The sequence below is a fragment of the Lissotriton vulgaris genome, chromosome 8 (assembly GCF_964263255.1).
Source record: "Lissotriton vulgaris chromosome 8, aLisVul1.2, whole genome shotgun sequence".
NCBI classification, from domain to species: domain Eukaryota; kingdom Metazoa; phylum Chordata; class Amphibia; order Caudata; family Salamandridae; genus Lissotriton; species Lissotriton vulgaris.
In genome coordinates this window covers 623531913-623544828 of record NC_141696.1, presented here as the reverse complement: position 1 = coordinate 623544828, position 12916 = coordinate 623531913, and the positions used below count along the sequence as shown (strand labels likewise).

The following is a 12916-nucleotide window of genomic DNA, read 5'->3' as shown; positions in this document are numbered from 1 at the left end:
TTGATGGACGTATGACCCAATGCTAAGACCATCCTATACAAAGCACCTGCAATAGCCTTAGCACAAGCCTCCTGATGGACAATATAAGGAGTAAAATTAAGGTTGTATCTTAACCACATTATTGCTATCGTATATTCCCGCTGTGTGCTGCAATTTTTAAAATCCCATTGTTTGTGACAAGATCATCTCGTCATAAACACAGGGCAGGTAAAACCCATGACGAGTTGACCTTGTCACAAGCATCGAAGGGGTTAAAAGGAGACCAAGATAACTATATTCCTTTACCATCTCTACTGGAGTGCCACTTAACCACCACTTCAACCTCTTATTCTGAACCCTTTCTTTTGAAAAGACAATCACTTTCGTTTTTGACTTACTTATTTTCAAATCATTGGCCTTATGATATTCTCAAAAACATCTAATTGCCCCTGTAGGCCAACCGGTATAAGTACAGCAACACTGTATCATCGGCATAAAACAATACTGAGATGGCCTCATTGCATAATTTGGGTGGAAAAGAATGAACCTGGTTTAATCCTACCAATGTGTCAGCAATCGATATGGAGAACAGAAGTGGGGCCATCTTACACCCTTGCCTCATTCCACTGGGAGTATCGATTTTTCTTGACAAAGCTCAGTTTCCCCCTAATTTCACCCTGGTCCAAGAGCCTTCAATTAACTTCATAATCAGCTTAAATGGTCCCGGGGGACACTTCCACTTCCTCATCTTCTCCCGCAGGAGAGACATATTAATAGTGTCAAATGCTGTTGACAGATCAATGTGTCACATATGACAGTTGTATCAGTATCAGTATATAAAGCTTTATTCGATTTTCATAAAATCATAAAAGCACAACACATAGATCAAAATATCACAATTAATAAATGTTTACGTATGCGTTAACAGTTAAAAACAGCAGATGTAATAATCAAATCATTAAAAATTCATTCAAATGCAATACAATTTAAAATGCAATTTGTACTGTCCAACACAATAAGCATTCAGGGACCCAAGCAAGAATGTTTTACCGCATGGTTTTCCGCAACAACATGACAGATCTTAAAAAACAAGATACCGCAAAGATCACATGCTCGTCTTCAAGTTTTAACAATCTTAAGAAGGCAGGCCTACAATTTCTTACACCCCAACGATTTAAAAGAGGTTTTAAGTAAAGTTTTCTGGGGGTGCAATAGAAAGTGCAAAAGAACATTATATGCAAGTTAGATTGCAGTGTGATGTTGTCGCATGAGCAGGACAGTTTAGAGGTAGACCAATTATTCATCTCCGGTACAGATACCATACGAAAGAAAGTCCCAAGGCGAAGACGGGACAAAAGCATTCTGTGGTACGGGCTAGGATCCACATTTAGGTACATTTGCATGCCTTCGTTGGGGGTGACTTCTTGAAAGTTTAAGATGGTTTGTTTGATCTTTTCAGCATTCCATCTCAAAGTTTCCAGATGGGTGGTTAGTGTTTTTTTAAGAACTGATCTAGATACACCCTCCAGGGTTCTAGGTTTTACATAATAATCTGGGAGGTCTATCTCATTAAGTAGAGATCTTACGTACGACAACCATCGGAAATTTGCAACCCCATCTAGGGCCAGGCAATCCTCCAAGAGGTCCCTGTTGAAACTGGCTTCCCTTGTGGTCCATACCTTGTGCCATAAAAGAATTGGGGCCATCTTAATTATGTCGCTCAGGTACTTAACTCCTGTCTCTATGTGCGTCATAAATGAAGATGAGGTCTTTGTTACACCTAGAAGATAACTGATGAATTGATTCTCACAGCCCTGCAAAGATTGATCCTTCTCGATGCCCCAAAGTCCCGCCCCGTAGGTGGCTGTGGACACACACTTCGCCTGGTATATCTGTACCAGCTCTTTGATAGGTTTACCACCCACTCTGTTAGAAAAAGCGCGTAAAGCGCCTATGGTGTGAATGAAGGCCAGTTTCCTCGCTTCGATCGCCTGCTTCCAACGGCATCGCCTGTCAAACAGTATGCCCAAATAGCAGAACTTATCTACAGTGGCTATATTCTGATTGTCCAGGGACACATTACAAGGCGCCCTCCTACGCTTGTTGGTGCATGGCATGGTGTATGTTTTTGAAATATTCACTTTCAGCCCTCTATCCTGCATAAACCCTGCAAATTTAGTCACCGCCCTCTGTAGTCCCACTTGAGTCTGGGACATTATGGCCGCATCATCGGCGTACAAGAGTATTGGCACCGGTGAACCTTTCACGGTAGGGTAATCATTTTGAGAAAGAGAGAGGTATTGGCCCACTGAATTTATATAATAAGTAAATAGCCTTGGGGCCAGAATACACCCTTGTCTAACCCCTCTTGACAGGGCAAATTTATCGGTACATTCACCCTGCTTGCCATATCTTACTCTTGCCCCACAGTTGTGATACAGCTCTCTAATGAAGGTAATTATGCGTGCATCAATGCCCATCTCCGCCAATGTTGGATATGGTCCACGCAATCAAAAGCAGAACTTAAATCAACAAAAGTTATAAAGAGTGACCCATCTCTAGCCTGAGTGTATTTAGCACATAAAAGGGCCAAGTTTAGACACTGCTCGGCAGTCCCTAGGCCCTTCCTAAATCCATATTGGAAATGTGAGATAGCATTGTGCTCTTCCTCCCACTCCTGAAGTCTCTTTAAAATGATCCTCCCTGCTAATTTCATGAGGCCATCCAATAAGGATATTGGCCTGTAGCAGGTCGGGTCGTCACGCCTACCCTTTTTAAAAATGGGGACCACTATTGCATCCGACCAAGTTTCAATAAACCCCTTTTGATTGCCCTTATTCAGCACATTTGTAAGCAGAGGGGCCCAGAAGTCTGGTTCAGCTTTGTACACGTCTACCGGGGTACAGTCTGGCCCTGCTGCTTTGCCTGATGCACTGTCACTGATTGCATCCTGCACTTCCCCTACTGAAAAAATTACATCAATCGGGAATGGGCAGGCTGGGAGATGGATGTCCCTCCTGCTTTCTGTAATTTGGGGAACGATTGGAATCAGCCCTATCGGGATAGTAGTGTCAGCTGGCTTTGTGTCCATATATAATTGCCTAAAATGTGTAAGCCATCTATCGCCCGTTATTGCCAGATCAATTTTATTACCACTATGATTCGGTTGGTACAAAGATTTGACCAATCTCCAAAACTTAGTGGTATTTTTCTGGGAGGATGCTTCTCTTAGTGTGGTCCAGGCTTGCTTTTTTAAAGCCAGGGTTCTCTCTTTTAAAACACGTTTATAAGCTTGCCTGGCGCTGCGGATTGTGTGGGGGTCCCTTGGTTTAAGGGCCAAAACTTTTTTAAGGGCTTTTAGTGCTTTCGTGCACTTCCCATCAAACCACCCTTCTCTAGGTGTGTAGTTATTATTCGCTGCCCGGGTCAGCATATTTGTAATCCGATGTTGGATATTGGCAAAAGCTGTCATAACAGAAGAGGGGTCCGCATATTCCTCCAGGCAGACATTAACATCATTTACAGAATCGGAGAGTAGCTTTTTCAGAAACACACTGGGGACAATCTTCTCCCATTTCACCACGTAGCCATTAGTTTTAGATAGTTCAATCCTATAAGGATACGTGAGATGGGTGGGATTTATAACATTTCGCTCCTTTACTTTTACCCTGATGGAAAGGGGGTAGTGGTCACTGAATACTTCCTTGCCGACCACCCACGAGGACAAAAACCCAAGATTGGCAGTGGTTATCAATATAAAGTCAATAGTTGAATTGCAATCTCTACCAAAAAAGGTTGGCTCAAACTGCACAGGTGCGGGACAAATCTGGTTGGCAAAGCAAAGATCAAAATTAAGAACAAATGTGTTTAACAGCATCCCCCTCTTTGTGTGAACAAAATGAGTTGGATTTTCCTAACCAAAATCTGCAAGACCACACAAGGGAGAATCGGACTGTGGGCAAATCGTACAGCTAAAGTCCCCTGCCCAAATTATTATTGCCCCCTTAAAGTGATCCACAGTATGCGACATCAGACGCGACATATATGACATGGTGGGCTCCAATTCAATATCAGACATATTATTGTAAAAGTTCACCAATACAATATTCTCTGACATGCCCCACTTAAAAGATAACATTTGAAAGTGGGTACTGGAGAAGAATTTGTGGATCTTAACCTTTGCTGTTGTTGAGACGTAGACACAGAGACCCCCCTTGTTATGGCCCTGGGCTGATAGCGTGGCAGAGGAGTGAAAAGTTTGGTACCCCAAAAGATGAACTTCTTCACAACACCAGGTTTCTTGGAAACATAGGATGTCGTGCATGTGAATAACATCTAACCAGGCTTTGTTGGGGACTTTACTGGCTAGCCCCGCGACATTCCATGAGAAAAGTGAATTAAAAACGGGTACATTACTGGAGACCCCACATGTGCGACCTGCATTCACACAAGGTATATCTGGTTGCTGAGTTGGAGTGATAAGGGTAGGGGAAAGAATCGAAGGGTTAGAAGTGGAACAGTTGTGCGGGGACAGTTGGGGCAAATATTGTGTGGAGCCGAGTAGCAAAGGTTCACCAGGAGAATCCATCCCCGCCACCATACTGCCCTGATGGCTCTTAGGCTGCTTTTTAGACGAGCTAGATGACAAGGAGTGGGCAAAGATGCAGTGACTGTACTGCGAGCCCACAGAAAGCTTATCTGTGTTAATCAACTTATGAAGTCATTCATTGTCATCTAAGCCTGAGAGCGGGTGGTAAAAATTGGACAGGGGTATATTCCAGAAATCTTTGGGGTTATGATGATATGGATCGCCCCAGTGCACGCTAGGGTTATGAAAATTTCTCGGTGGTAGGGGTACCTGACTGGGCTGCAACCAGAAATCATTAGTATTGTCAAAGTGATTCTGACCCCTTGGTGTCCCCATGCGGTCTAAGCTATCTGAGGCAAAAAAATCTATGCGAGATTGGGGCAGAGGTGTGCAAAGGGTAGGGGAAGGGAGTGTTATGGCCCATTTGATGTTTATGAGATGTAGGTATGGTAGGGCCACCGGGGGCTTTTGGGCGACCATAGCTATCAGAATGGTAAAGTCTAGACCGAGCTGGTGGTTGTCTCAGCATAGCCTCGGGATAGAAGTAGCTAAGGTTATGGGTTGAGATTCCCCCCTCTCCCGTTCCGGGATACCAGTCGCTGATGTATGTGACCAGTCTGTGATCTTTGAAGTTAACTAAGATCACATCGCCTTCAATATCCTTGGGTCTACTACCTACCCAGTGGCATCGCCTGGCCGAGACGATGTCGCCATTTAGGTGTGGCGGAACTGGTCTGTTTCTCCTCAACCAATAGATAACCTTGTTTTTTAAATTGGCCTGATGTTCAGGGTTACCTTCTGGCGGGGGCGGAACTCCTGTGAGTGCTATAACATAGTTTATGCACTCAGGTGGTAGATCAGCGGTATACCTTGATCTTCTATTAGATTGGTGTGGAACAGTAGGAGGGGGTTTTGGATTAATACTATTATTGGAATGCGTACTATGGGGCCTTGTAGTGGTATGAAGTTTTTCTACGGTCTTGGATTTTTCCAATACCGTGGTATTGATATTGCTATTATTACTATTTTTGGCATTGGGATTACAATTCTGGGAGGGTTTTGGTGGCCCAGCTGTAGGTGGTGCATTTGCCTTAGGGGTACCGGTCACCGTCTTAGGTGGTTTGGATTCTTTAGTAGGCTGTGGTAAATCTCTAGGGGCGTTCGATTTCGGGCAAGGTATCCCCTTTTGTTCTTGTAAGATTTTGTCGATATTCTCCCCTAATCTTTTGATCCTTTCAGTAAGGGGAAGGATCAACGCCTTGATGAGGCGGTCAATGTCATTCAGTAACCCTGCGTAGCTGGGTACCGAGATTGAGTTGGGGGTCATCTCTTTCGCGGGATCTACAGTCCCTACCTTGTCCGGGATGGTAAATGGAGTGTGTGGCACTTGATTGGGAGGCACGGTTCTCTTTTTAATTATAAGCTTCTTTCTTCTCTTCCTTGGTGGGGAGCCAGAAGGGGTTTTGCCAGAGGGGGTTTTGAGACTCTTGGTGGAGTCCCTAAACGGTGATATTAAAGGCTGGCCCTCGGGGATACTCTTGGTATGACGGTCAGGTCCAGTTGGTGTAAACACGGGAGAAGGTATGCCTATATCATAAAGGAGGGCTGGTTCCGCGGAGGGAGTGCTTAGATCTATAGTCTGGGTGTCAAGTACCTTGGAATGAATGGAGTCAGAAATGGTAATTATGTCCTTCTGTACAGGGGGATTAGTCTGGAAAATGAGGGGTATGTCTTCTATAGAAGGGGAAGTATTAACGTAATCTATTGGTGAGGTTAGATCCATTGGGGACGATAGAGATGTTATGGTTGCATCCAGGGGCTGAAGAGGTCTTAGTTTTAACTTTTCAATGGAGAGACGTCGACCCGCTCGTTTCTCAGCCAGAGTGAGCTCCCGGTCTACGTCAGTCTTAATTTTGGCAAAAAATTTGTCCAAAGGTCCTAGCAAAGGAGACCCTTGTATGGCCGGCATCTGGGTTGCCTCAGAGGTAGACATCACTGAGGACGTATGGGGACGTGTGAGGCAGGGGGCAGGAGTGGGGAACACTAATCTAATGGACAAATAAAGGGCACTAAGATAGGAAAAGCACAATTCTACCAAGAGGGCAACTACCAAAAGGATATAGCAAAAAGCGGGAAGTCTAACTTACAAACTGCAAGGGCAAAGAGAGTGAGCCCGGCCCGGCCTCTGTCGGCCCTGGACGGCCACAGACGGTCCCGCCCTTGTCCCGGGCTTCTCTCGGCGCCCTCCCGCGCAGCGGGAACGGTACTTCCTCTATGTAGCTGTCCAATTGGCCACCGGGAGGGCGGGGCCGGCAGGGAGAGCAGCCCAGCTGGACTAAGGGCGCGCGGGGACTCCTGGTCCTCGGAGTCCACCGCTGTCGCTCGCAGCCCTGCCGGTCAGTCCAGGTAAGCCCCCCTTCTCTGTCCTGAAGACCGCTACAAGCCGCGAAGCGGGACCCGTGAAGCAGGTCCGGCGAGGCGTGGCCGCTGAAGCAGGCTGAAACAAGCTTCCTCTGTGGAGTAGATGGTGCCCTGGAAGGGCTCGGCGTTTCTGCAGGGTATCCGCTGGAGGCCAGGTGTCGACGGTATTTGGCGCTGTGAAGGTGAGGGTGGGGCCGGCAGGGAGAGCAGCCCAGCTGGACTAAGGGCGCGCGGGGACTCCTGGTCCTCGGAGTCCACCGCTGTCGCTCGCAGCCCTGCCGGTCAGTCCAGGTAAGCCCCCCTTCTCTGTCCTGAAGACCGCTACAAGCCGCGAGGCGTGGCGGCTGAAGCAGGCTGAAACAAGCTTCCTCTGTGGAGTAGATGGTGCCCTGGAAGGGCTCGGCGTTTGTGCAGGGTATCCTGTAATGTTGCTGCTTTCCCCCCAAATGATGACACTACTCAGTTTGGGGGTTCGAGGGTATTTATTTTAAGGTAAGCCTCTCGGAGAGCGCCGAGCCGATAACCTCTCGCTCGGCGTTCGCGCCTCTCACTCCGCGCATGCGCACTGCCTCACAAGATGGCGGCCGCTGCGTTGCGTCATCACGCAATGCAGAACACCTAGACCGCAAACACTACATATCTCCCCCTTTTATACAATGGAATTAACTTCAACATTCACAGTCCTTCACCCATCTCAAAGTCTCGGAATCGGGAAGGTCTCACCACTGCTCTCCCCTTGCGGGTATACCTTACCGGGATGGCAGGGGTATCTCTCTCCAAAGTCTCTTCCCTGCCTTAACCGCGATTGAGCTCAGCTGGGCTTCCCCCCGATCTCCTTACTCTCTCCTCTTCATCCACCACCGGGGTGGTTCTGTTGTCCTGTGCCTCACTCACTTCTCTATCTTCTAGATCTGCACCCAAGTTAGAGAGTTCAGCTCCGTCATTGGGCTCTGTCATTGCTCCATGCTCCGGCTCGCCGTGACTCCACCGTAGTACCTTGTTGCACCTTGCCATGCGGTCTTGGGACCACACATTACCGTCACTCAACAAGTCCGCTCGATCATACACCTCCTTGACCTGGAGTGGTTTACTGTACTTGCTGCCCCCTTTCCTTTGCACCACCGCCAACTTGACTCTTACCCATTCGCCTTCTTCCAATCCTGTCTCTTTCACATTCCTTTGTGCGTTGTAGTACTTGGTGTATACCGCTTGTGCTCTTTCCAGGTTCGCTTGCACCACTGCCGGGGACCATTTACTAGTGACCGTTTTCTCTTTCCACATTCTGTTGTCTCTCGTGAAAGGAACTCGGCCTCTCAGGATTTGGAAAGGGCTGTACCCTGTGCCAGTGGGGGTGATTCTGTACGCCCATATCATTTGCCCTATCTCCTTTTCCCAGTCCTTGCCACACGTTATCGCTGCTTGCACTGATCCCATCACCAACCCGGTTAACACGTTCCACCAGTCCATTGGCCGCCGGGTGGTATATGGCAGTGTGCTTGGAGAGGATGCCATTCCTCTCCATGAACTTGGTCCATTTTTCTGAGGTAAATTGATGGCCGTTGTCGCTCAATATTGACTTGGGGATACCTTCTCTCACAAATGTGTCATCTAAGAACCTTAGAATTGTTTCTGTGTCCATTACCTCTTCTACTTTCACTTCTGGCCACTTGGAGTATCTGTCTATGAGGACACACACGTACTTCGGCGTTCCTTGACTATCTAAGATCGGGCCCAAAATGTCAAAGGATAACTCCTCCCACGGATTTCTCGGGGAGTCAAATTGTCCTAGCGCCGGCCTTAAAGGCTTGAGTGTCTTATCCGCCCCTTGGCACTGAGTGCACTCTCTGATGTATCGTTCTGCTTGCTTGTTCATGCCTGGCCACCAGTATCCCTGTTTTGTCCTTAATTTTGTTTTGCCTATCCCTAGGTGTCCTTCGTGGAGTATCGCCAGCAATCTGGGAATTATTCCTGAGGGAGGGATGACCTTGTCTCCTCTGTATACGAACACTCCCTTGTCGTCTACTGAGAGCTCCTCCCTGACTTCATAGTACCTCCGTAGGTCCTTATTGAGGTGCCTCTTCTCTGGCCAGCCCTTCACGATGCACTCCTTCACCTTCTGTACAACTTGATCTTTCTCATAGGCTGTTTCCCATTCTTGTTTGCTAATGACTCTTTCCTGGTCATCCATTAGAGCTACCATTTCTTCTCCCTCTTCTCTGTCTTCTTCTTCTGGTTCCATGGCCGCTGCTCTGCTCAAGTAGTCCGCCACTTTGTTACGACTGCCCGGAATATACTCTACATCGTATCTGAATTCCAATAGTTTCAAAGTCATTTTTTAGATTCTTTGCGGGGCACTAGCGTGCCCACTGGAGGTGAGCACCTTCACTAACGGCTTGTGATCCATCTTTAGCTGAAATCGAGTCCCCCACAGGAACTGTCGGAATCTTGTCATCGCCCACACCACTGCCAGCATCTCCTTCTCTATGACACTGGTGCATCAATTTTTGAAACACCGCCGCTGCCGATGCCAGTCCGAATGGCATACGGCAAAATTGATAGCACCCAAAGGGGGTGATGAAGGACGTCAACCTCCTGCTCTAGTGTAGGGCTATTTGGTGGTATGCTGAGGTTAAATCAATGGTGGAGTACCACTTTATTCCTCTTGTCTTGGCTAGCATTTCTTCAAATCTTGGCAAGGGGAACTTCTCCACTACAATATTTTGGTTCAATTCCCGCAGGTCCACACATAGCCTGACCATTCAGCTGGGTTTCATCACCACCACCATTGGTGCCAGCCTTTCGGCACACGTGATCGGCTCTATGATGCCCTTTTCTTCCAGCTCTTGTAGTTCCACTTGCACTGCCTCTCTCACCGCCAGGGGCACGTTCATCACTTTATGGGACACTGGCACTGCTCCTGCCTTGAGTATGATCTTGTGTGCAAACTTTTCTAGCTTACCCACTTTGCCTCCAAACACCTTCGGGTATTCTTTCTTCCACCTGTCCATGTCGGCCATCCCTCCGGTTCGGTGAGAAGGATCTGGACTTTTCCTCCCGGGTCTAGTTTTATTCCCAGGTCACCCTGGTCCAGCCATCCCAACACCGATGGCCCTCTTTCTGAGACATACAGTTTGCAGATGGCACTTCGTCCTCTGAATTCGAATTTTAGTGGTCTGAACCCCACCATGGGTATGCGGTATCCGTTATACGTGATGGGCCTTATGTCCAGTTTCTCCAGCTCTGGGCCCACGTGAGGCTTGAATGTCTCGTTCCACACCGCCCTCTGGACTGTTGTGTACGGTGAGCCCGTGTCTGCTACAATGTTTATCGGCACTCCACCAATTGTCATGTCCTTTACCGGCTTACTCGATCTATTGGTGTCCAAACGTAATATTTGGTCGTAAATGCAAAGTACTGTGTCCTCCTCCTCCCGGCCGTTGTCCTCTGGGTCTTCCTGCCCTTGGTCCACATACCGTACCATACTCCTGGCTGACTTCTTGCGGCATACCTACTCATAATGCCCTACAATCCCGCAGAACAGACATTTGGTGCGAAACGCTGGGCACTTCCTATCGTGGGCCTCGTGCGGCATGCTCCCATAGCGGTAACAGTTCTTCTTACCACTTCCCGTCTGTCGGCTTGGCGGGCCTGGATTTCCTTGCCACCTTTCTGGTCCTTTCTCTGGGGTACTTTTGTGCCTGTTGTCTCTCCGGGGGTTGTCTTCTTCTATCCTGTTCACCATGGGTCTGGCCACTGTCTCTTTCTTCGCCGCCTCCGCACACCGTCTTGCCAGTTCAGCTTTCTTCGCTGTAGCCATGACCTCTTTAAGTGTGACATCTCCACTTGACCACAATTTCTCCTGTACAGCCTTGCTTGTGGTGTGCATCACAATCTGATCCTTGATAAACTCATCTTGGAATGTGTCGTATTTGCACGTGGACGCCAGTTTCCTTAACACTGCCACATACTCTTCAACCAACTACCCTACTTTTTGTTTCCTTTGTTGAAAATTGTATCGATCAATTGAGATGCATACCGCTGGTCGGTAGTGTTCGTTCAATTCTTCGATCGCGTGGGCATATACATCGTCGTCGGTGGCCGCTCTTTGCTTAGGAACCAGGTTTTTAAATACTCTGAGCCCCTCCGGGCCCAGGTTGTGGAGCAATATTCTTCTCTTCCACTTACTTGTGAATTTTTCCTCATTTTCATCTTCTAACACCTCTATGAAGTTGTCTATGTAGTCTCTCCAGTCCTCCCATCTCATCAGGGGTTCTCCCAGCTTGGGCAGGAATGGGACGGGCGCCGTCGCTGAAGATGCCTGTGCGCACATGGTTTCGCGCTTGATTGTTGGCGCGGTTTCACTTGGTCCTTTGGGGCTCAATGGTGCTCCGTCTTCCTTCTGCTCTTTGTGGCAAAGCTGGGGGCTCTTTGTCTCTACCCCGTCGCTTTTCCCTGAAGTCGCCAGCGCTCTGTCTCCCAGACTATGTGGTGACAGTGGGGGCCATAAGGTTCTGTGTCCCTCTGTGTGTGCTTCCTGGTCCTCACTGTGCACTGGCTGGTCCCCAATGGGTATGCTGGGGGGCTCTGCCGCGCTCTCCAAGGCCTGTTCCTGCTCACTTCCACTGTGGTTGTCGGTTCTCCCTCTGTGGCCGTGATTTACTTCAGCTGGGTTCGATACTCAGTGGATCCTCTCGTTTTCGTTTCGTTTTCTGTTTTTTTTTTCATGATCCCGACCTCTGTCTCCATTGTAATGTTGCTGCTTTCTCCCCAAATGATGACGCTACTCAGTTTGGGGGTTCGAGGGTATTTTTTTTAAGGTAAGCCTCTCGGAGAGCGCCAAGCCGATAACCTCTTGCTCGGCGTTCGCGCCTCTCACTCCGCGCATGCGCACTGCCTCACAAGATGGCGGCCGCCGCGTTGCGTCATCACGCAATGCGGAACAACTAGACCGCAAACACTACAGTTTCTTCTGAAGGGGATAATTTTCAGCTAATAGATGTAAAATTACACAACCATCCATTGTTGAATAGCCCTTACAGAACCCCATTTGAGCCTTAATGACAATATTAGCATAATTAAACCACTCTTCTAACAATCCCAGGAGATGTTTCGTGAAGTCCTTACTGGGAATATCCAGTAAACTAATCAACAGATAGCTTGATGGATGGTCCTGCTTCCCCTTTTCATACAATGGGACCCAGATACTACGTTTCCAGGTACTCGGTATCTCCTGTCCCACTAATTATGGCACCAAATACTGGAACCAGAACTTGAGCCCACAGGCTTGGGTTAAGTTTTGTTACATAAACCTATGCTTTATTACCTTTTTATTTATTGTATTTGTTCCTTGTATTGCTCTTTTATGACTCTAACATTTAATAGAATAAAGTTGATTCTGTGTGTGAACTCACACTTCGAGCCTTAACTGCAAAACCTGTTTCAATGCAGTCTCACAAAGCAAATGGAAGCGTTTTCATTGGAGGGTACCAACATCGCTCAAAAATCTGTTGCAGTCCAGTCAGCAGCATTGCTGACGGAAGTATCTACAGGAGTTCTTTTCACTGCATTGAAAGTGGACGGTAAGATTTAGCGATGTTTTTAACGCGTAAATTGTTTCGTTTTAAATAGTATCACATTTAATCAACTGCTTCCTATATCCTTAGTAACAACAACACAATTTTATTATATATGATTGTTTTAAGTAATTAGAAAACAGCACAATAACAGTACATTCATAAGTTGTACTAAAATATCAGTAAAATATAAGTAAACATCTTTATTGCAGTGCCTATTTGTAAAATTAAGAGTTCTTTGCCACCGATTTTTTTAAAGCATTTAAAAATGTGGATTCTCTTGGCTTTCCTGAAATATTATTTGTAAAATATATTTAAATGAGTCTTCTTTTGCATGTTTAATGTTGGTTCAGCT

General features: G+C 47.2%; 1 protein-coding gene across 3 annotated transcripts in view; it reads left to right on the top strand.

The window, feature by feature from the left end:
- Nucleotides 1–12916, top strand: part of ADGRG7 (adhesion G protein-coupled receptor G7) — a 1328771-nt gene that overhangs the window by 543120 nt on the left and 772735 nt on the right. For all 3 annotated transcript variants that reach the window (XM_086934503.1, XM_086934505.1, XM_086934506.1), the window contains exon 7: nt 12437–12567. In XM_086934503.1, the coding sequence (XP_086790629.1) occupies nt 12437–12567 (131 nt within the window). The remainder of the gene's footprint in view (nt 1–12436; nt 12568–12916) is intronic.